Below are 24,713 nucleotides of genomic sequence, written 5' to 3'. Positions count from 1 at the left end.
CATGTCTAGATACATTTGTAGACAATGTTCTTATAAATGTATTAATTATTGCAGACTTGAAAAATGGGTATGAACTGTGTTTTGACTCTAATTGTCAGCTTGGAGGAAGGTCATCAGCTGCAGACGCCTCCAGCTGGGGCTGCGGCTCTGCTGTTGGCAGCATGTCTGCGTGGTGTGTGGAGGAGCAGAACGGAGCAGAGCTTCAGCAGAACTCTGAAATCACTGCAACCAGAGAGAGACGCCAAACACAAAGAGGTCAGAGCAGAGAAAACAATCTGTCATTCACTTTGATTCATTAGGAGTCCAACAAAAAAGTCTTTAAACAAAACATTTCACACATTGATGATGGCTCAATGTCAAATATGGAGAAATGTTATTCAATATTTAAAGCTTTTATCATGTCTATAGAACATAGATGTTCTTTCTTTATATTGAATATATATATATTTTATATTTATACTAATATTAGTAATAAAGAAACAAAACGCAGTGCGTTGTTGAATATCATTCATTAAAAGCCTTTGTTTGTGCATGTTTAATTGTTTATCACTGCATCTTAACAACAAATTATTAAAAACTTCTTCTTTTAGATGCTTGTTTTTCTGCTTTTCCTGTGTGTGAATGACTACCTATCATCACTGCTGTACCCTCAGGTAACTACGGTACACACCAGCACGCTACACATGGTATAGCTACTCAGATATACTAAGCCTGACATGTGCAACTGGTGGCCCGCGAACCACACGCTGCCCTTGGTTTGATTTTGTGCGGCCCCAAAACAATTTATTGTTTTGTTTCTTTTTTTGTGTCCGTTTTGTGTGTTTTTTTTTTAAAGATTATTTTCCGCTTTTTGTTGTTGTCTTGTGTGTTTTTGAAGAACTTATTTTCCTCTCATTTTGTTTGTTTTTTGTTGTTTTGTGTGTTATGAGCCATTGTGTGTATTTTTGTTTTCATTTTGTGATTTTAGAGACATTTTTTGTGCATTTGTTTCTGTGTTTTTGTTCTCATTTGTAATTTTATAATTTTTCTCTTATTTGGTGTTTTTTGTTGTTGCCGTTGTGTGTTTTTGGAGTCCTTTTGTGTATTGATGTTGTCTAGTGCGGTGTTTCTCATATGGGGTTACGCGATTTCACTACTGGGGTATTTGAGAGAGAGAGAGCGGAAAATTAAATGAAAACATTAATAATATGGGGTTTTTTAATGTTTATTTTTAGTTCAAAATGATACTTTTACTAAGTATTAGCGGCAACAAAAACACACAAAATAAGAAAAAAAAAAAATATATACACTGAATAAGAAAAAGAACAGACAAACAACAGCAAAATGACACCAAAAACACACGCAATAAGAGAGAAAAATACTGACCAGCAACACATAAAATGACAACAAAGACACTAAAAGACAGAAAAATACACAAGATCACTACGCAATACACAATAATAACAACAGAAAAACATAAGAAACAACAACAAAAACACAAAAAATAAGAGACAAATATACTGAATAAAAAAAGAACAGACAACAACAAAATGACACAAAATGATGATAGAAATTATCTTGATTAGAACATGAACTGAAAATACAGCGATCAGTTTTGGTTCCAAATCTATTCAGGAGGCACTAAATACTGTTTCATTCCACTCATTTACAACATGAGATTCTTTAAAATGTGTGTTATCGCTCATTCATTCCATCATTATGCTCTATAGATGTTTTTTCACAGAATTTTGGGTAATATTTTGTAATCATAATGGGGTACTTGGATTCAGAAAAAAGAGATAGGGGTACTTGAGCTTAAAGAGGTTGGGAACCACTGGTCTAGTGTATAATTTTGTATATGTTTTTAACTAATTTTGTGCATTTATTTCAGGGGCCGCTAAAAATTTGAGAGGGCCACCAGTTGCTCATGTCTGTTCTAAATGCTAATATGAATGTTGATAATGTCTCTTGTGAGGAGCCACATTTAACCTGTGTTCTGTAATTGAAATGAGGCGTTGAACAGGTGAACAAATGATGAGTTTTGTGTTTTCTGGCTGTTTCCACAGGTGACGAGCCAAGAAAAAGTGATGCATCTGTGCACGGAGCTGCTCAAAGCGTTGCTGGACTCTGCAGACTGGCTCCACATCTTTAATTCTGACGGTAGTTTGGTCTGAACTTAAACAAGTTGTTGGTTTTCAACACTTTAAATCTAACCTGTCTCTTCCTCCTCTGACCAAACCTAAGTCTGTGGCGTTTATAAACCCGTCTCCATGGTAACCCCTGACCAGTTCACTCGCCTGATGCCCTGGGCTTTCTGCAGGTGACGGTTTTAATTATTGACTTTAATTTGTAAATCCTATTTGTTTTCTATTTATATTTATACACATTTTTTATTCTATATTCAGTTTTATGTGTTTGTGTTTTCCAAGCTTCATTTGTTAGTTTGGTCAATAATGAAAAAAATGTTTATGTTGTATTTCATATTTTATATAGTTAAAAAAAACAGTTGTTTTTCTTTATGTTTTCCTATATTTAGTGTAGATGTTTTCTATCTTGTTTTTTAAGGGGTCTATTCTCCCATCTGGACTTAACCGCCTTTTTTTTTTACGCGCTTTTCTCTTACGCATATTCTTCGGTCCAGGCTGCTGATACGCCCACCGCGCGTAAGGAGCCAAAAACCGCGTAGTCTGTTAATGAAGGCCGGCTGAAGGAAAGGAGGCGTTGATGTCATTTTCTTGGGCTGTCTAGAAATCACGGAACATGGAGTTTTCCCAAAGCTTATAAATGTCATTGAAATCCGTGACAATGATAAAGTTCACTTTTAATTTGAAACAATATAACAGGTTGATTTGATCAGATTATTGCACTGTGAGGATCGGCCGCATTTTGTCCGAGCCGCAGTTAAAATCTCTCTCCATCATCATCATCATCATCATCATCATCGCTGTATAGTGTGACCGAGTTAGATGCGCTGGAGATATGAGGAAGTAACGCGGCCGCAGAGCGTCCTGCTTTAATACAGAGGGAAGTTTGCAGTGAAACAGAACTATTGGCTTGCATAATACGCAGTTTTAAATATCAATATTTTAAAGCAACCTGAGCTGAGCCTCATTAAAATATGTGTAGGAACAGTTTGTGGTCCATCCTCATCTGCATATGACAGCTTGTTTCACTCTGTAGTGGATCAAACTGTGACTTTATGTTGGACATATTATGAAAATAGTTGAATCACTGTGACCAACGTGGACAGAAGTCCGCGTCTGTCAGAGTTTTAATTAATCGTGCAGCAGCAGCTGAGTGACCACAGCTGCTGCTACACGACGCACAAGTCCGTGTAGCTTCAAATGTAACTAAGTCCATATTTCTAGTGCAATATAATGTTTCACCTTATCGGGCGCTGCACTTATTCCAGGGTTAGAAGAACGCTAGAGGAAAAGGACTTACGCACACCGGAGAATGTGCGTAAAGCCAGATTTGAATGGGAACACCCATATTTCAGGGCTGCTCCACCCGCAGTGCATAACTGCGATGAAGGCGCGCAGTGACTGACAAGTACAGGGGGAGAATAGCGTGCAGCCATAAACAGCGCCGCTGCACAGCTTTTTGGACTTACGTGCATGGGAGAATAGAGTCCTTTGTGATTTGCTGTTGGTAATTTTGCCACAAATGTTATATTATTAATATTTTATATATATACAGTACTCTAGCACAGGGGTTCTCAACTGGTCTCACCCTGGGACCCACATTTTGCCATGGTGATTAAATCGCGACCCACATTTTTTTTTTTTTTTTTTTTTTTTTTTTTTTTTTTTTAGAATTCAACCAACCAAATGTAGTTTTTCAAAAATGGCTGTTGAAAACACACACGTACTTTTTTTTAACATAAATTTATATATTTTCCTGTGCAACATACATTTCACAGCATGCCTTTCAAAAGAAAAAATTCTTTCAAAATAAAAGACAAGTCTAATATGAGAGATATTAAGTATTTATTTATTTTTTGACCAGCTGTCCGCGACCCAACCAGTACAAGTCCGCAACCCACTTTTGGATCCCGACCCACCAGTTGAGAATCGCAGCTCTAGCAGGAAGAGCTTTTGAACATTTGCTTAGAAAAGTCATATTCGCAGCTAGAGCGCCTTTTTTATATCACAGATACAAAAATCAAATTAACAAAGTTTTTTCACAGGTAAATTTGTTTTTTAAATCAATTTCTGACCAAAATTGGAAAAACTTTATCCTTTATTATGGGTACATTAATTTTAGAAGACAAAAACGGTAAAATACAAGCATAATACGGTCAGTTTTGGGACTTTTTTGAAAACATCTGGGGTTAGTATCATATTTAACTCTTTCTAATATAACGTTAGTTTCTTTTATTGTTTTTTTTGTTATTTTTTTTATCTGATCACTGTAAAAAAAAATGTAATTTTGTGGGTGAACTTCATACACTTTTAGGTGATTTTGTAAAAAAATAATGCTGTGATCTGAAATAGTGCAGGAGCACCAGGTGTTGATTATTGACATGTTCTTCTCATGTTTGTGTGTTTAGTCTGTTATCTGAGCAGTGTGTGCAGCTGCAGCAGCAGCGAGCACTGCGCTGTGCAGGGTTCCTCCACACCGCTGTGAGCTGTTACATCGACGCCCTGCAGCTTTTTCTGGATGGACAAACACCGCTCACATCTGCACGCTCAGAGAAACAGGTGAACATGCTCTGCATCGGACGAGAGTTTCTGTCTGTTGCTGATGAGACATTAAATCACACGCAGAAACTGTGTCATCAGACTGAGCCGTCGCACATGCTGGGCCGAACCAAAGAGTTTATCCTGAGAGTGATTTCACAGTCATCATCAACTGCTTTGTCCTCCAGTCAGTTCAGACAGGTAAACAGATCACACCATTAGTTCCTTTACCAGTTCAATCACTGTTCATACATGTCAACTGTACGAACATGTACAAAATCCTGTAAAAACATAATTAAATGTTTTATTCTTGTCTAAAGAAAACATTTACCAGGCGCCCATAAATTGTAGCAAAGGGGTGTCACAAACACAATATTCAATAAACCACTAAAATATAGTTAAAAAGATTAATAAAATACAAGCAATGGATATGGAGTCATTAAGTTATTGCAGTGTTTTTCAACCTTGGGGGTTCGAGACCCAATGTGGTGTCACCTGGAATGTCTAGTAATTGCTAAAAAAAAAGAAGAAACAGATTAAAATTCTATTTAAAAAATGTTTTATTATTTTTCAAATACTCATCACACAGACATCAATTAACTGTATCCTATACTTTCTCATACAAATATCTAAGGTGGTGCACTAATCCTGGCTATACTCTGTATTTGTTACACACTTTAATAAACATGATCAAACACTAATCCGAGAGGAAAAAAGTCTCTGGAGTCACCAGACATTTGTGATATAATAAAAATGGGGTCACGAAAAAGGTTGGTAACCTCTGGGTTATTGTTAAGAAAAAAAAGAAAGCTTATATAATAATTCAAGGTGTGAAAAAAAATGGATTTCACGATATATTGCGGTTTTTTGGGTGCCGATTTTAAATCAATTTATTTTAAAAAATCAATTTTTTTAAAAAAAATTCATTATATAACACTGCCTTTATTTTTTTCAGTAAAAATGTGCAAAAACACTACTAATAAATAACAAATAGAATATTTTAAAGTAAATAGTTTTGACTCAATTTGTCCTATGAATGATCATTATCTTCTGATGAACATGTACAGCAACTTCATTTTTCATCTCTACGTTTAATTTTGATATTAACTGGGTAGAATATCGCGATGATATCGTATTGTGACCCACATATCGCGATACGTATCGTATTGCAACATCCTTGCCAATACTCAACCCTAATAATAATGCAAGAATACTAGTATAGTTTCTGGGAGAAAAAGTGTACATTACTTACAGTAGGGGCCCAAAATGTGGTGCTACGCCCCTGCTCTTGACCATTGAAGGAATGAAGGAGTCCTAGTTCCACCTCGGCATTCTACGTATAGATGATTGATCAGCATTTTATAATGTAAACATACCAATCCTGAACTAAATACTATGTAATTATTAATTTACTGTGAAGGTAGGATAATACGTTGTAATTAGAAACACCATATCCGTACCTGGTTGTGACCTCAAACATCTGCATCACCTTAAAGAAATCAATGGATATTTATTATTGAGCACTTTTCATGCAAGTGAATGCAAAACAAAGAAAGCAAGAATAAGAAACCAACCTATTGCCATAACTCTTTCCACAAACATTAAGACAAAATGGAGAATTATTTATTTATTTATTTTTTTACATTAATAAAAAGTCAAATCCCGTGATGGACTGGTGCCCTGTCCAGGGTGTACCCCCACCTAGCACCCAGTGGTTGCTCATTAGGAATACTTTGGTCATCTCATGTCTAAAGATCATTCCTCACTCTCTTTCTCAAAAAACCTGTTGCACAGCTGGAGTCCCGGTGTACAGATGTGGACTTGGAGGTGGCGGCTGCGCTATCGGTGCACTTTGACCCCCCCAGTCTGAGCCCAGAGATGGACTTTTTGTGAGTAGCTGAACTCAAACATCAGAGTTTTCTTTTATGGGCTAAAGAATAGACAGACTGCACTTTTATTGTATAAAAAAAGGTTTTATTTATGAGTTTGTACATGTTTCAAACACTTTATTGTACATTTGAAGCCCTTTGTTGCTGACTTGTATGTTGTGATAAATAAAATAACTGCATAAAAACTCCATGTTTGACGATCATTGTGTACGACTGTCTGCTGTGTAAACAGTTTCCTTTGTCACAACAGCCAATGAGAAAAGTCCATATAAAACATTTCATTGTGGTTATCGTTGTTGTCGGCCTCTGTGTGTGCATGCGTTTCAGATACAGTGTGTGTGGATGATGAAGTTCAACATACTTAAGTGCAAAAACAAAAAGTTTTTTAAAACACCTTCAGAAAAATGTTAAATGCTTACATTACCCTGGTTTGTTCGATCCAATCCAAATTTCATTTTCTGAAATTAACTTTGTGCACTTTTATCAAATAAATCGTACGAAATTGGTCTATAAGAGTCAATTAATTCCGTAAATAAAATATTACCTGTGCTGTCCTAGCTAGGAATTAAAACGTTACTTTAATTTTTCAGAAAATTGTTATTTATTTATTATTTTAAGACCATTTATTCCACAGAAGTGTTTTTAATTTTAGCTGATTAAAATCTTGAGCCTCTTATATTTCCATTTCTTAACATCCACATAGAGAGGACTTCTGATTGGCTGTTGAACACCATGTCCCACCCCTTTTTAACCTGCCCCTACTTTAATTGTAAGCAACTGTTTAAATTTAGTCTTTAAAATCATTTTAGTTTGGTATTTGTTTTGTTTTAGTCATTGTTTAAGGTATGCTTTGGTTTGCATTTAATCTTAATTTGGTTTATAACTGGTGACAATTGTGTCTGATTTGCTTTCGAGAATAGACCAGCATTGAAAATAATGTAAAAAAAAAATCCACTGTCACTATTTAAATAATTTTTTTAAAAAAACTATGAAAAACATGCTCTCAGAATTAAATCATACTTTGGTCTGCAGTTAAAAAATATTTATAAAATTCTAATCTTAACATTTATCCAGCTGAAACCTTCTGACACTGTGGGAAAGTATGAAAAAATGTAGGAAATTAAACCTTAATATTTCTAGGAATAAAAGCAAAATGTAAAAATTAATTGTATAGTTGAGTTTCATATCTACATTATTAGTATTATTATTAAATGTTTACTTTAAAAAAAAAAAAAAGAAATTAACTGGTGTTTGAGGCTTTTGTTAAAAGTGAAATGTTTTCTTTAGATTTCGCTCTGACAGTGTTAAGCTTTATGTTGTAAAGTGTATTATTTTTGGTGTAATTGCACTTTTGAAGAAGACACATCGTAACAAGTGTTCATCACCTCTGTTTTCAGCTTGTTTTTCAGTCTTTTGTAAATACACAAGACCAACAATTTCCTATTGATTTCATTTCATATTAACAGGAGACTGACTTGTACGGTGAAGGAATGGGAAAAAACGCTCAGAACAGGAAAGAAATGTTTGGTGGTTAAAAAATAACTGACCTTTCACTTAGGGGGAAAAAATAAAATAAAATAAATACCTTATTTATACCTGGGGCTCCTGGATCTCTATTCACAATTCTATCAATTCAAACTACTTGCCACAGTTTGCAGAGTCAACAGGTGCTAGTTTTTATAAAAGGGGCGGGGCAAACAGTGGTGGTTCATGATGTAAGAAGCCACCAAAACGTCGCAAACCACCATTCTCAGCCAATAGCAAAATTGTATTGTAATAGCCTGATTTCAACCCATAGAGGGCAGTAACTCTTGCATTTTACAACAAAATATGCCATATTTTAAGACTTAATTAAAATGTCAAGAGTTGGACTAGGATCAATCAACAGCACTACTTCAAACCCAATTATGTGGTTTTAAGGTTTAATTACTCATTAACTCATTGACATAAAAATACATCATTTCAAATCCATATGCTCGCTGCCATTGACGTCATTTTACGTCAAATGTGTTTTTCGACGCTGGTCGTGAGGAAACACTCTGGCGGAGGTCCCTCATGAATATTGGAGCTGTAGTGGCATGTAGTGGCATGTAGGTGGCAGCAGCGCACCTATTGATAAGAGAGCAGCCATGATTAACGTCACGGATGGGGAGGGAGAAACCAGGCACGAGGCAGAAAATGGCGCTACGAAGGGATATTGTTAAGTATCCAGCAGCTCAAAACCGCTCACAGTCAAGCAGAGCACATGCGGAACTAAGTGGACTATTAAGAGTGTTGTGATAGTGAGATAAAATGATCAACAAACCGGGACAAACAGCGGACTCAGATGTCGCAGAGGAGCAGGAAGTGGCGTGTGTGGGAAATGACGGGGGAGAGACCTCCATTAAGGCCAAAATACAGTAAGAAATCCATAAAACTCTGACCTAGATGGCAAAGTAATAATTTTTTCCATCAAAAGCCCGTCTCAGTGTTGTTTTTGTTGTTTTATAGAACTAAACCAATGTTGAGGTGTCCCTCAAGCAAAAAAAAATATTTCAGTCACTGACAGGATTTTTCAGAAAAATACTGTTTTCTCAGCTTTTTGCGATTTGTGTGAAACTTGCCTTTATTCAACTGCTGATTACGGAAGAACGAAACAAGCTAAAAACATCTCTCTTTTTTCTGTTGAAAGTAGAGACTAATCTTTCAGAATCTGGTTTCAGATTTCAGATTGTCATTGTACAAAATATTTTGTGGGTCTTTAAAAATCAGTCAAAATGCTCTAAAATGGCTGGCAGTGAGGGGTGGTAGCTGTTCTGAAAATGGCTGGCAGTGAATGAGTTAAAGAGTAACTAAAACCTTCACGAGGATGGAAATTCAAAACATACCTCAATTATGGGCGGGGCTCCCGGAGCAGTTAAGACACACCCAGTCTATACTATAAAATCTCCAATGAACAATCTATGCTATGCTAACTAGCTACTCATTACTCAATATAGTTCTCTATTCACTCTTCTCTCAATCCAACAGATTGTAGAGCCTGCAGGTGCTAGTTTCTATAAAAGGGGCGTGGCTAACAGTGCTTGTTTATGACAAGCACTGTTACATGGTCGTGTTCTCAACCAATAGCAAAAATCAATTGTAATAGCCTGGTTTAAACCCATAGAGGGCAGTCACTGACATTTTACAAGTAAATATGAGAAATACTTTGACTAAAAGGTTGAGAGTTGGACCAGGATCAATCAACAGCACTACTTCATACTCAAATACACTAGTATTCAGCAGGTGTTTTTGGGGTTTTTGTTAATCTTTAAATGAGTGTAAAAGTGTATCTGTCTTTGCACTGAGCAGCAAAAAAAAAGCAGTAAAAAAAAGTTTAACTTGTGATAAAATTAGTCACAGGTTTAAATCCAGTTTTAGTTTTTGGATTTGTAGATTTTAAGAAATGACTCAATGTCAGGTCTCACCCGATATTTCGAGATCCATCATGAAGCCGTTATGTTAGTATTTAGTGTGAACTGATGAAGCCGAGGAGCACTTCCTGTGTCTGACGTCATCTTTCCTGCTCCTGCTGAACCACTTCACCCGTCAACGTGATTGTCTGCAGGTCAGAGTACGCTGCAGCGGTTGCCTGTGCTCCGTGCTGCTGCTGCTGATGTGTGCTTTCCCCTCTGGGAACCTCCGTCTGTGTCAGCGGGTGCACCATGGACATGTGCACGTTAAGGTTGTGAGCCTTTTCAAAGCGCTTCTTGCACACCGAGCACTCAAACTCCAGGTCGGCCTCCGCTTTGTGTTTGGTCATGTGGTACTTTAGAGATGCTCGCTGGCGACACTGGAAGCCACACACCTCACATCTGGAGGGGGTGGGAAATAGTGAAATATTTAAAGTGATACCAACCTCTCACATGAATCCACTTTAGATGAATAATAATGAAAAGTCAATAATTTGTGTCAGAAATGTAGCCTCAAACATGTAATATCCCTTTATATGTGGACATTGCCATTTTGGAGATTTCAGCCAATCACCATTCATGTATAATGATGACATCACTTCAAGATTGCGTTTTGTATTTTCACTTCCTATAAAGAATCTATGGTAAAATAGCATTTCTACCTGACGTTTTAGTACTTGTTACATGTCTTACAGTTCCTTAGAGGTTATGACGTTATTCCTAAGAAAACCAGGAATATTGCGATGAATGGCTTTTGACGTTGCATTCAAAAGGAAATGAAAAATGGGACTTAAATGCTACAATCAGCCATTTTACTACAGATTCACACATGGCTTTAAAACTTTAAAACAGGTAAATTTACGCTACCATCAGAACCATCGGATGCCTTTAACCTAATAAAACCAGTTGGAGTAATTTTTTATTTATTGCATATACAGTTTCTAAATCACCTCTCATTCCTACTCGTAAAGATTACGTTTGATAGTCTTTCAGTTGAGCTCTTTATAGTGGAGTATTCCTTTAACCATTAAAATGATCCACTGAAAGTGATTAAATAAAATTTCTATTGAGAGAAAAAGTCAACATTTTTTATTTAATCTGGAAACCCTTTATAGACTACTTTAATATCAATAATTATCCCATTAAAAAAAAGGTATTAAACAATGTATTATTCACTCCCCCACTTTTTCATTCTTTTTGTTTCCCTATTTTTCTCTTATTAATGCCTTTTACGTGTGTAATGTATGTATGCATATGTATGTTTGAGTGTATGTATGTATGTGTGTGTGTATATATACATACTGTATATATATATATATATACTGTATATATATATATATATATACATATGCATGTTTCTGGTTTTTTTTTTTTTTTTTTTTAGTTTTCAATGCTAACATTTAGAATACATAATCATACAATCAAGCTTGTGTACCTGTATCGTATGTTCCTAAAAGTTGAAATAATTTTTTTTTTTAAAAAATCTACTGAACTTTCTTGGGGAAATTTCAAATCTATTCATGGAAAGCTACTTGAGATTAAACACCTTGTTTTCGGGGGGGGACTAAATTTGACCCGTTGTGTTCCTAGAACAGGCCAAAGCTTGTTTAATCTTGATTTAACGGTAGTAATACACAGTGTGATAGCAGGCCTTACGATGCCCCTGGTACCACAGAGATAACTGACTCGCCGTGGTCACTTTTTAATCCTATGACGTCTCCTTATCTGATCATTGTGAATTAGAAGTCACTGAGCAATGGGTTGTTCACTCACTCACTAATAGGAAATGTGGGCTGGGTTAGGCTGTCGTGTTGCAGGTTAAAAAGAGTTAAAATATTGTGGTGGAAATGTGCCCATAATAATCCTTCTTTGGACTATTCCCATGTATAGCTTTGCTACACAACCATGACCTCCAATGCTCTCAATAGCGTCTATAGTTATTGTAAATCATGTGGAGACCAATCGATGATGACTTGCAGTTCATGACTTTTAAAGTTACAGCCGGTAAACTCACTGCAGTGGTTTGGCCCCTGAGTGTCTCATCTGGTGAACCGACAGGTGTTTCCTCTGTTTGAACGTTTGGCCACACTGATCACAAATATAGTTTCTCTCTTCTGCAAAAACAAACAAATAAAATCATTCAAAGTGTGATAGGAACTTTTATACAGTATAAGCCTTATATTTCGCAGCACACAAAAAGAGATCATGACAACACACACACACACACACACTTGAGAACAGACCGTGTACAGAACTTATCCTGCGCTCACGTCTAGGATATGTACATGATTTAAAGTAGGCGCTTTTATTCTGTTAGAGGAAGATATAGTGTAGGCGTGTCTAAAACCTAAGGTCGTGCTCACCTGTGTGGATGAGCTTGACGTGTCGCTGCAGGTATCGATCGATCATGAACACCTTGTTACATCCAGGATGAGGACAGGGTCGTTCCCTCACCTCCTCGTGATGCTCTTTGATGTGTTTCTAAACAAGAAAAAAAGCAGTCGATTCAAACCATGAGGATCTTATTTATTCATATGTTTATAGTTACTGACTGATGAGTCACCTTCAGACCATCTGGAGCTCTGTAGACCGCAGTGCAGCCCTGATACGGACACTTGTAAATGTTGGGAAGTTCCTCTCTTTAGAAACACACATTTGAAGATGTTTGATGTTTAGTGCCATGAAGGATGTTTCTCTAAAGCTAAAGCACTTACGCTTTAGGTTTAAACTTGTTCTTCCAGCCTGGTTTGGGTCCAGGTTTCTTCTTGATTTTGGGCTCCTCACAGACCTTCATGTTTGGTCTTCTCTTGTTTGGGATGGTCGACCTTTGACCTCTGGAAAGAAGTAGAGAAGGATTCAGAGCTGAAACAGGCAGTAACATCATGTAATTAGTAAGGATGCAGGAAACAAGCTAATGCTAGGTTAGAGCTAATACTAGGTTAATGTTTAACTAATGCTCGGTTAATGCTTAGCTAATGCTAGGTTAATGCTAATGCTAGGTTAATGTTTAACTAATGCTCGGTTAATGCTTAACTAATGCTAGCTTAATGTTTAACTAATGCTAGGTTAATGCTTAGCAAATGCTAGGTTAATGCTAATGCTAGGTTAATATTTAACTAATGCTAGGTTAAAGTTATTACTTGGCAAATGCTAAGTTTGTGCTAATGCTTGGTTAATGATAATGCTGGGTTAGTGCAAATGTTAAGATAATGCTATTGTTAGGTTAATGCTATAGCTATACAAATGCTAAATGCTAGACAAATGCCAATACAAGGTTAGTGCTGATGCTAGGTTAATGCTACTATTGAGCGAGTGTTAGGTTGGTGCTAATGATAGGCAAATGCTAAATTTAGGTTAGTGCTAATGTTAGGTTACTGCTTGGTACAGTAAGTGTTAATGCTAGGCTAATGCTAGGTAAGTGCTAATGCTAGATTAATGCTAGACTAATGATATGTTAGTGATAATGCTAGGTTAATGGTATTGCTATGCTAATACAAGGTAAGTGCTAATGCTAGGTTAATACTAATGCAAAGCTAATGCTAAAGCTAGCTAATGCTATGTTAATGCTAATGCCAGGCTAATACTTGGTTAATGTTATGCTAATGCTAGTTAATATGAATGCTAGCTAATGTTAATGTAAGCTAATGCAGTGCAATGCACCTGAATCACTTGAATTTTCTTCAGGAAATGCAAATAATTACTTCCCTTTGTGTTTGACCTTTGTTTCCTGGTCTGACCTTTCTCTGCCTACCTTTTCTCAGAGTACGGCTCAAACAGCTCGTCGTCCAGCAGCTCAGCCTTTTTTGTATCCTCAAACTCCTCCTCAGAGACGACCCTGATAGGAAACATTAGTTTTAGGAAAAGCCACAGAAACACTGGGAAACCTAATATTTTGGAGGATTCTTGTGTTTTGGTGTAGTAGGACAAACAAGCTTCCAAACTTTTAAATAAACTAAACACACAACGTAAAATGACTACATTAGCATTTCAGTACAAATTCCAAAAAAATGGAAACAAAGGGACAGAAACCACAAAGTGAAGAACACAAACACTGCCATTCACATTACCAACAGGGATTCATCAGTTAATGTGGATTAAAAAGGAAGTGAAAGTGCAGTGATAGATCTCAAAGCTCTGGTGGTGGAGGGGTGGTCCTCAGAGGTTAAAGGGTTTCATGTGTTGAAAGTGTCATTGGGGAACACACTGAATCCTAACTTGCTACCATTTATTGGCCATTGTTGTGTAGCTTTTTCATGGATGGTTTACATGGGAGCTTTAATTTCTCTTTAATTCAGAATAAAAGTTAAAGTGACCTTGTCAACAATTCATTCCTAATGCAAATTTAATACACACACACACACACACACACACAATGTGACATACTAACCCTTTCTGTCATGTCACCCAAACCCTGCTGTACATTATTAACATTCATGTCAGCATTTAGAATCATGACCAATCTGAACATTAACAAGGAAAAAACTAAGCGTTTTAATAGTAATTTTATCTGTTTGTCATTCTGTGTATGTTTGTTGTTGTCTTGCTCGTTATGAGGCATTTTGTGCATTTCTGTTGTCCTTTTGTGTATTTTTCCAGTAAAATTTTTTTGGAGTGATATTGTGTATTTTTGTTGGTACTGTGGGTTTGCAGAGTCATTTTTTGTGTTTTTCTTGTCTTTTTTTGTAGTCATTTTCTATATTTTTTTGAGTCATTTAGTGTATTTTTGTTGTTGTTTTCTGTTATTTGGTGTAATATTTTGTATTACTGTTGTCGTTTTGTTCTTTTTTGTTGTAGTTTTGTGTGTTATTGGAGTATTTTCTGTTTTTTTTCTTGTATTTTCCAGCAATGTTGTAATCTGTATTTTTCAATGTATTCTTGCTTTAGTTTTGTGTATTTTTCTGTCATTCTGTACGTTTACTTTGGGGGCCGCACAAAATTAGACCAAGGATCGCATGTGGCCCCTGGGCTGCCAGTTGCCCATGTCTGGTGTAGAGAGTGTCTCACCTGTCGGACAGATCGCTGTCGGCAGCCTGGTCCTCTAGTGCAGATGGAGATGCAGGCAGTGCTTCGTGAGCAGCAAACTCTGCGGTGGAATAAACACCATCAGAAGGTGACAGCAGGTCACAGCGATGATTCAAAGTCTTCAGATGACAAACTGAATCTCTCATCTCACCTTCAGCCAAATCATCTGTAGCTGAGCTCTGCAGCACCACAGCAGGAGGACTGCACTGGTCCTGTCCGTCGTCCTCAGAGATAAACTCTCTTCCTATCAGTGATCTGCTCAGGTTCATGGCAGCGTTTGAAGCCGTGGCCCCAGTGGCGTTCTGAGCGTCCATGACGTACTGGTGCCCGTCAACACAGCCCCACACAGCCCTGATGGAGCCCCAGCACTGACCCTCCAGCACCTCCTTCAGGTCAGGACAGGAACTGCAGCCCCCACCATGGTGGTGGGCCCAGGACACCAGGCTGTGGAGGCACTCAGGGTCTGAGGTGAAGGATGGATGTGCTGGAGGAACACACAGGTTTCACCATTAGTTCACCTCACTTTTATAAAAGATAAACATCAAGCTACAGCTCCCAAAGAAGTAGACTAGATTTAATATGAAAAACAAAGGGCCTGCTTAAAGTTATTTCCAAGTGCAATGAAAAGCTAATATATACAGTTTAAAGTTAGTCAGTCTTAACTGTTCTGAGGAATAGATGCCCAGAAACAACACATAGTTTAAAGGCAATACAAAACAAACAGAGGCCTTTGCACATACAGACAGATTGTTAAAGGGTTACTATGATGAATGAAAACCAAAAACACCAACAATGAAGAAAAGTTATTCTTACTTGTTGAACTTGGGGTTAAGGAGGACTCGGGGCACTTTGTATTCTTCCTGAAAAATAAAAAGCATTTCATTTTTAATTAATATATTTTCAGAATCAACAGTGCTATGCAAATGATTAACCCTGGATTTCCACTGGATGCATATCTGCTCAGAAACTACTGTCCAGCATTTCACACCGCCTCTGGTTTGACTGCATATCTGTTGCAGCAAGGACTCAGAAGATCCCGCTAATTCACGTGTGATTCAACCATGGATACACGTAATATAACTTATACTGTATGTGCTTTTAAAAGTGCTCGAATCAGGCCAAACATGGTATCAACGAAAAGATCTGGTCTCCCTGAGTCTGAATATGTGCTCGGTTTTCAGATAGAGTCCGAAATGGCCCACTGGAGGTCCCGAAAGGTCTGTATTTTCCTCTACCACGGGTAACCTAGGTCAATGGATGGAATTACGATCTGCCTTAAACACGGAGTATTTTATTTTAAAAATAATCTGGATATTTTATTCTGTGTCTATGCACTACTTCCTGTCTGGCATGAGTTTATTTTTGGTAAATTGCTCCAGCACAGCTCCAGCGCCCAGCAGAAATAGGAGTTCTGCGCATTTGAATTCATGTTGGGTGTGAGATACATATGTATGTGTATATACGTATATATGCATATGTGTGTATCCATAAAATGAAGAGTCCGTCCTTAAGACTGCTCTACTGTAAAGTGTCTTGAGATACCATTGGTTACGATTTGGCGCTATACAAATAAAAGATTGATTGATTAGCTGCTCCGCATGGCTCGGCCGTTACGGTGCTGCGCTGGTGAAGATTTGCATGCGATGAAAATTGACACATAGACTTTAATGGAAACCAATCAGCTGTGTTGCTGTTTCGCAGCAGTTACGGAGCAGCAACGGATCCAGGGTAAGACCAAAGATGGGCATCTTCTATCACCGTGGGGGCCACAAAAATGTGATTGTCTGAGCCAAGGGCCACATTTTCAACAATCACGTCAGCATTTAGAATAATGACCAATCTGAGCATTAATACAGGAAAGTACAAAGGGGTTTGTGTACTTTTGTGTATTTAGGCTGACATTTTATTAATTTAGTTTGTCATATGCATTTAGGTTGTCATTTTGTGTATTTTTGTTTTCTTTTCATATGTTTTTGGGTAATTGCATGTTATTTCAACAAATTTTCTCAAGGCCCAAATATGTTCACCCCAACAAACTTTTTTACAATTTTGAGAGGCTGGCATTTCCACCAGATAGGATGTATCGGAGATCTCTTCATATATTTTGAGAGAGTAGGTGGAGCTGTAATATTATACCAAATTTCAGTTTTCTATGTGGTGAAGTAGGCGCATGGTGGCTTAGTGGTTAGCACGTCCGCCCCACAGTAAGAAGGTCCTGGGTTGTCTGGTCTGTCTGTGTCGCCCTGTGATGGACTGGCGCCCTGTCCAGGGTGTACCCCCGCCCAGCGCCCTATGAGAGCCGGAGATTGGCACCGGCAGACCCCCGCGACCCTGTTAAACGGGAATAAGCGGGTATGAAAATGGATGGATGTGGTGAAGTTCCTGAGATTCTGGAAGCTAAAAATGGAAAAAAAAATAAGGACCCACGAAAATCAACACGAATCAATAAATTCGCCAAATCTCAAAAAGCATTCACCTGATCAAGCTTCAAATTTACAGTCTGCTTCTTGAATAATCACAGAAATATTGGTAAACATTTCAGAATTTTCTATTAGACCAAAGTGTGGGGCCATTTGTTGAAGTGACCCTAATATTGTTGTTTTGTGTTTTTTGAGTCAAAATACATTTTAGCCATGACAATATTTGCCTTTAAACTTAACATCAGGTTTTCTTGCTACACTTGCATTTTTTTAAAAGTAAAAAGGTGGCTGTCGACACACACACACACATTAGGGATGTAACGATTCACTCACCTCCCGATACAATTCCATTCACGATACTGGGTTCACGATACGATTCTCTCATGATTTATTTTACAAAATGGGACTAGAAAAATGATGACTGAAAAATATACTGTACTATTTTCCTTTTATTTTTCATTTTCAAAAGAATCCCTTGATAAACTATTCAAAACAATGCAGAAGAAGAGATGCTATGCTAGCAGACAGAGCTAATAGAAAAACGTGACTTTTACAGATATTCACGTAATACTACAGATATTTTTTCGGTGCTATAAGGGGTAAGGAATCATTTATAAATATGTTTAAGAGTAGAAGGCGGCCAGAAAGAAAGTATTAGCAGATTCCGCCCTCCGCCAACACGTCTGGAACCCTCTGCTGGTTAAAAAAAGTACTGCGATTAAATTTTCACAGTATCGAGGTGAATCGTGATACCTATGAATCGATTTTTAACTTCCTTACGATTAATCGTTACATCCCTACAACACACACACACACACAACACCTACAGGATTAGAAATATCTCCTACTTCATCCCTGAGACTGACCTGGTTTTCTGTGCGGCCATCCCAACCGGTGGGAGGTTCACTCTCTGTAGGAAGTGGACCAGGATGCTGTGGCACTTGTAGAACTTAGCGTGGCACTTTTTGCAGATGAAGTCAGAGAGGCGGGGGTCACGGTCCACCTGAACACCCACCAACCTCTGAAAGTCTGAGTGGAACAGAAGGGCTGACGGCACAGCAGCGTCCGACTCCTCATCTGCAGCATCCAGGGACTCCCTGGGCCACTTTATGAAGGCGTGTCGCAGACTGCGAGGGGAGAACTTCCCGTGACAGAGCCGACAGACGGCCGTCGACAGTCTGCCTGTGCAGTTTAGGGTGAACCATCAACAGAACACACATTTATACTTAGCAAAAATCCTCTTTCTGAGACATTGAATCACTTACCTGAGGAACTGGACTTGTTCTCATCAGGCGTCGTCTCGGTGAAATGACTGGTGCTCCGTGCAGCTGTGTCACCGTCACATTTAAAGCCGTCTGCACTGATGGACTTCTGAGGCCTTGATCTGCTTCCAGTCGTCCTCTTCTCCTCTTTTACTGTTGCCGTCGGTGACAGCATCTGAGACGACCGCGAACGTCTGCTCTTCCTTTTCATCATGTATCACACAGCCAGACTGTCAGCAGAATAATGGAGCTCTGCTATATAAGCTATCAGGAAAATCAAACACATACAAATTCATATAATAATATAATTAAGAAATAACCTAACAGTATTTTTCTGAATCATAAAGTAGCAGCCATCTAAAAAAGAAACATGTAAAAATAATGCAATTTACTTTAATTTAGCAAATTGGTGTTGCAGCTAATTTATTAGTGTCATCTGAAAAGACCATTTGGAGGAAATACAAACAAGGCTGCTTCACAGACTGTCAAAATAAAGCTATGAAAGATGTGGAGGCAACGTTTCTTTAGTAGGCAGAAACATTGTTCATTACAATTATCATCTTAACAGTTAAACAGCAGCATGTCAAATATCCCATAATGGCTCTTTTAGTTCTCGTTTGTACATTTAGTCATTTTATTTTGAAAGGAACATAACTATTCTTTATTTGTCAAGGATTAAAATGTTTTTAAGACAGACACGTGTCATTAAAAATGCACTTTGATTGTGATGTTTTTTCAGAAAATCTAAAGAACTGGCATTAAAATATATTATAAAACGTATTATTATTATCATTATCATAGCAAAGCTACAACAACCGTAGTTTGAAAACGGACTGAAGGATATTATCTGTATATATATATATATATATATATATATATATATATATATATATATATACATATATATATATATATATATATATACATATTTACTTAGTTATTGCATGTAGTTATTTAAAAACCATGACTGTCCTTGGATTTGTTGTTTTTAATATTGTTTAGGTGAGCGTTTAGTATTTTAGTAAATAAACCATGTTTACTTATCAACATCATTTATTTTAGTAAGCCCCGTTTTCGTTAGCATGCACACACCTGCAGGTCAATGCGTCACAAACTGTTAGTTTTACCTCCAAATAAACACAGTTCTGCCACACAACTCACCGTAAAACCGCGTTAATCCCACAACTCCAACATCTTGTTGTTTTAATGCGGAAATAGTTTGTATTTGTCACTTTTAAAAACTGGGATTAGATGCTCCAGCGGATGTAAACACAGAACCAGGAAACATTAGCGATGCATTGTCTATAAAGTTCTACAGCAGCATTAGTGGAGCGCCCCCTGTCGGATGGAAGTCAACATTACTTTTTAGTATTTATTCTCCTAAATATTAAAATTAGAAAATGTATGGAAGCCCATTCCAGTCAGTAAAAACAAAAAACGAAACAAAACAAAAAAAGAGAAAAAAAATAGGAAAAGTAAAATAATAATAATAATAATAATAATGATAATAATAATAATAATAATAATTGTTATGTCATAATTATGAGATACTGAGTCTAGTATCTCATAATTATAACTTAGCATCTCATTATTTTTTAGTTTTATTTATTCTAGTTTTTGTGTTGTTTATTTGTTTGTTTGTTTTTATTGGTGGGAACGGGCCTCCATAAAAATGACAGGTGCCAGACATTTCACAGAGTAGAAAAATTAGGAGGTAAGAGGTCAAGATGAGGAAAAATGCAAAGCTATAAAATGGTCATATGGCATTTCGATCCATACAGAATTTCCTGATATAGTTTCCTTTGGATGGTCTGTTGATTAAAAAAAATATTCGGGGAAGAATTGTGATGGAAGAAAATCTCTTTTTTTTCTTCTTCTTCTTTTTAATTGAACAATTTCAAAACAAAATTCCATCTAATAAGACACAAAAACAAAATCCAAGCACAAACTCTCCAAACCAAAATCAATAATTAAAATAGATGCAAAAGATAAGTTGAGTGATAGGTTTGCAAACTGTCTGAAATGATATCAGCACATTTTGGCCATATCCTTTCTTGAGATCATTAACAAAATCCGAAAAAGAGTGGTTTAACCTTAAGCACACCTACATTTAAGGATATAGCATTTAACCAAAATAGCCAACAAAATATATCTAACACATTTGCTCATTCTGTCAAAGGTCAGCACTACAAGAAGTGCATTTTTTTAAAAACAGCAATGTATGTTTTGTCATCGCAATTAAATAAATTAATTTATCTTATTGCATAATTGTGACCATCATCATCTTCCTTTTCTTAAGGAAAGGTAAGAAACACTTTATTATAGGGAGGATATAAAAAGAGAGGGCAGTGTTACATCTAGGTGAGGGGGAAGGGAACAAGGAAGAGGGAGTCGGGGTAGGACAATGTAAGGGGTGGGAAAGCGTCGACTGTTTTAAAGTGAGAGTGAAATGTGATGTTATAGTTGTGCATATTGTATTGTGTAATCAGTTCAGCCAGTTTGGTGGCAAGTGTGGAGAAATGAAAGCAGGTGACACAGCACCTATTTTCTAATCTTTTGAGAAAAAAAAAAAAAAAAGATCTCAATGTGTGAGGAATCAAAAACAGAAAACACAGCATTACTGTCACAAAACCATCTTTGGGAAAAAAAAAAGCTTCAAGTAGACTCCTAAGTCCAAAAAATGTTTAAACTCTCAGAGTAAACTAAAAAAAAAATTGCAACTCAACAATCAAAACCAGAAATGTTAATCTAATATATCAATCCCTACATAGATGGACTTTATTCAGAATCAAATAATTAGTGCAAAGTTTTATTAAAAAAAAAAAAAAAAAAAAAAAAACATTAATAAAACAGAGCTGTAAGATTACTGACCGTTGCTAAGTATTTTAAGTCGTAACAATATTTTGAGACTGTTTTTGACGACAAATTAACCCAAAATTTAGCATAAATGGTTTAGAACCTGTTTACCCCGGGTGTTGTATTACAGCATGTTACAGTAAAGCAGCCACTAGGAGGCGCTGTGTTGTATTACAGCAGAGCAGCCACTAAAGGGCGCTGTGTTGTATTACAGCGTGTTACAGTAAAGAAGCCACTAGAAGGCGCTGTGTTGTATTACAGCGTGTTACAGTAAAGAAGCCACTAGAGGGCGCTGTGTTGTATTACAGCGTGTTACAGTAAAGAAGCCACTAGAGGGCGCTGTGTTGTATTACAGCGTGTTACAGTAAAGAAGCCACTAGAGGGCGCTGTGTTGTATTACAGCGTGTTACAGTAAAGAAGCCACTAGAGGGCGCTGTGTTGTATTACAGCGTGTTACAGTAAAGAAGCCACTAGAGGGCGCTGTGTTGTATTACAGCGTGTTACAGTAAAGAAGCCACTAGAGGGCGCTGTGTTGTATTACAGCGTGTTACAGTAGAGCAGCCACTAGAGGGCGCTGTGTTGTATTACAGCGTGTTACAGTAGAGCAGCCACTAGAGGGCGCTGTGTTGTGTAAACTTCATCGTGACTGTTAGTACGAGGAAGAAAGAGAAGCTCTGACCATGGCTGCCTCGGACTGTCCAGCGAAACCGTTCCAAACCGCGAAGAAAATGGCAGATACAGCCATACAACTGGACGGAGTGAACAGACATAAGGTACCGAGCTTTACACTGGCACCGCTAAACATATCTTACAGCTTTACATGATGTAACAGGATGTAAACAGGATGTAAACAGTGCGAGTGGGCGGTTTCCCTCTCAACAAACCACGTCTGTTGCCTTTATAGACTGCAGTGTCAGTAGTTTAGATCAGTGGGTTTCAACCTTTTCCATCCATAAAGTTAGAAAAATGTTCTATGAATCTGTGGTAATCACATTTATTTATTAATCTGAATAATATCAGCTGCGCCATAATATATAGTCATCTTAAAAATGTTTTAATCAGAAATGTCATTGGTGAGAAAACTGGTGGATTAAGGTGGTGAAATGGGATTTTAAAAAACACAGAAATTGGTTAAAAGTTGCAAATTAATGTGGTCAAACACGGAGAGAAAAAGTGGTAAAAAAGGGTTCAAAGTGTCAATATTGGGACAAGTAGTTTAAAATGGCAAATAATGAAAATGACAAATAGTGTATGTGGTTAAATTGGCAAATTTAAGCATGACATTTGGTGAAAAGAGGTTAAAAGTGACAATAATGGGTCAACATATGTGAGAATAGTGTTGGAAAGGGTTTATAAGTGCAAAAAATGTTTTGAAAGTGGAAAAAAATTGCAGAAAAGGCATTCAAATTTGATGGAGAAGTGGCAGAAATGCAAGTAACGTAGCAAAAATGCACAAATATGGCACAAAAAAGTGATGAAAATAGGTTAAAATATGGCAAGTTTGGGGTAGTTGCAGAAAAATGGCAAATAAGCAACAAAAAAATGGGCTCAAATTGTTCAAAAAATATTCTTAGTTTCTTGTAGGCATCTGGGGACCCCCTCCCAGTGTCTCGTGAAGATTATTGATTATGATTTTATTTCTGTTAAGAATTATAAATTGTTTTTGAAACTCAGTCATGATTTGTCAGCTTTAAATATCACACACACAAACAAACTTAGATTGTTGACGTCAAATTAAATACATTTGTCTAGTTTCAAACGTAATATCAGTAAAGATGCTCCATTTAAGGTTTTTAGGTCGTATTTCCAAGCGCTGTTCCGGCCTGAATTACTGTCATTGTGTACAAATGTAAATGTCATGTGAGTGCGCGTGTCTGCCAATAAAGAAATAAGCAGGCCTGTCTCATTCAATAGATTAGTAGGAGCTGCTTTATTACCTGGACAGGAAACGTTTCAGACTAAAGCTGAGTTTATGAATAAGTGCGGTGTTGTTTATGTGCTCTCTCTGCAGGAAGCTTACTGTGAGTACCTCAGAACCATCAACTACATTTCCCATGCTCTTCTCGAGGATGCTGAATGTCATCGTAAGTTTATGGTATAACAATGAAATACAAATGTTATAAAACAGAGAAAATAAATACACAAAACAGGTTAAAAAACAGGAGACTTTTACATTTTTAAAACAGTGTAAAAATCCATGTTCATGGGTTGGATTTGCTTATGTGTTTAAAACTCTTGAGCTCTGTTTATGTTTTGATTTCATGTGTTAATGTATTCCAGAGTTTGGTCCCTCCTTTTATAAATGATTGGTTTATCATTAACAAACCGTTAAAAGTTAACAGATGATGAGTCTTTACTGTTGGCACGTGACAGGTTAGCCTGGAATCCATTCTAATGTCCTTCTATTATTCAATGTTTAATACAGACGATTACTTTCTTATCAAAAGTAAGGAAGTGGGTGTGGCTTTTTGCCAGGCTACTGACAGGTTTCTAATCCACTATCGTTACTGCCTGTTTTTTTTTTTTGCTGTTTGGCTGCTAATAGTTGTGCATTATGATTAATGATGTATCCTGGCATGTGTATATTTTCTGATTATGTGAACGCAGTTTTGCACAGCCTCTTCATATTCTGGTAAAACCTTGACTCTGAATCCCAAATGTAACTTACAACCCGATGTGTTTATTTAAAAACGCTGCTCACACTGTATTTTGATGATTTTTAAGTCAGATGACAAACAGTATGTATCACACAAAAAGGTGTCAACCTATGGAATAGTTTAGATGAAAACCTGAAAAGTGTTAGTCTGCAGAAATCTCAAAATTCATTATAGGAGAAATGTTTTGGAGAAATATGCAAATGACATTAGACCAAGACCATAGCTCTTTTTTAACTGTAGGTAACCCTGTAATATTTGGAATTAATATAAATGCTTTATCATAAACACCAATATAATCTGATAATTCTGTGTGATTTCAAAATGTACTAAAATGCTTTTCTCTTCTTTTCTCTTGTTGATGTTGCTATTTGTATGTTTGTAATGATAATTGTATATGGGGTAGGCGCCTATAAGCTTTCTTACTTTGGCCTACTCCATTGAGCTTTCATTACCGTCTAATGACGTATCTTGTGTTTTGTTAAAAAAAATGTCAATTTAAATTGCTCAAATAAACT

The 24,713-nt window shown here is 37.0% G+C and overlaps 3 protein-coding genes across 9 annotated transcripts in view; 2 read left to right on the top strand and 1 right to left on the bottom strand.

Moving 5' to 3' along the window:
- The window catches only part of fanca (FA complementation group A), a 39,175-nt gene extending 32,452 nt beyond the window's left edge, over window positions 1-6,723 (top strand). For 2 of the 4 annotated variants that reach the window (XM_028449159.1, XM_028449158.1), the window contains exons 36-41: window positions 99-255; window positions 591-653; window positions 2,046-2,139; window positions 2,224-2,299; window positions 4,532-4,862; window positions 6,456-6,723. In XM_028449159.1, the coding sequence (XP_028304960.1) occupies window positions 99-255; window positions 591-653; window positions 2,046-2,139; window positions 2,224-2,299; window positions 4,532-4,862; window positions 6,456-6,554 (820 nt within the window). In that variant the 3' untranslated portion in view covers window positions 6,555-6,723. The remainder of the gene's footprint in view (window positions 1-98; window positions 256-590; window positions 654-2,045; window positions 2,140-2,223; window positions 2,300-4,531; window positions 4,863-6,455) is intronic. The other 2 variants (XM_028449162.1, XM_028449161.1) reach the window with 2 other exon arrangements.
- Window positions 177-19,978, bottom strand: znf276 (zinc finger protein 276). 3 transcript variants are annotated; one of them, XR_003674250.1, is made up of 13 exons: window positions 19,847-19,978; window positions 18,689-18,949; window positions 18,290-18,605; window positions 15,817-15,863; window positions 15,155-15,487; window positions 14,986-15,064; window positions 13,733-13,816; window positions 12,696-12,815; window positions 12,545-12,620; window positions 12,345-12,462; window positions 11,996-12,095; window positions 9,997-10,383; window positions 177-222 (listed from the first exon to the last, which is right to left on the bottom strand). XR_003674250.1 is itself a non-coding variant. In XM_028449165.1 (12 exons), exons 2-12 carry the CDS (start codon window positions 18,897-18,899, stop codon window positions 10,083-10,085), a joined length of 1,785 nt encoding a protein of 594 aa, XP_028304966.1. In that variant the 5' UTR covers window positions 18,900-18,949; window positions 19,847-19,978; the 3' UTR covers window positions 9,271-10,082. The 3 variants fall into 3 exon arrangements, 2 of the variants coding, with proteins under 2 accessions (XP_028304966.1, XP_028304967.1); XM_028449165.1 differs by lacking the exon at window positions 177-222 and having other exon boundaries at window positions 9,271-10,383; XM_028449166.1 differs by lacking the exon at window positions 177-222 and having other exon boundaries at window positions 9,271-10,383; window positions 18,689-18,888.
- A 2,198-nt stretch (window positions 19,979-22,176) lies between these two features.
- Window positions 22,177-24,713, top strand: part of vps9d1 (VPS9 domain containing 1) — a 30,734-nt gene continuing 28,197 nt past the window's right edge. For both annotated transcript variants that reach the window (XM_028449164.1, XM_028449163.1), the window contains exons 1-2: window positions 22,177-22,314; window positions 23,553-23,625. In XM_028449164.1, the coding sequence (XP_028304965.1) occupies window positions 22,222-22,314; window positions 23,553-23,625 (166 nt within the window). In that variant the 5' untranslated portion in view covers window positions 22,177-22,221. The remainder of the gene's footprint in view (window positions 22,315-23,552; window positions 23,626-24,713) is intronic.

This window comes from Gouania willdenowi, chromosome 6, assembly GCF_900634775.1.
Source record: "Gouania willdenowi chromosome 6, fGouWil2.1, whole genome shotgun sequence".
Lineage (NCBI taxonomy): Eukaryota > Metazoa > Chordata > Actinopteri > Blenniiformes > Gobiesocidae > Gouania > Gouania willdenowi.
Note: the sequence above shows the minus strand (reverse complement) of the source record. Positions and strands in the feature narration are given on the sequence as shown.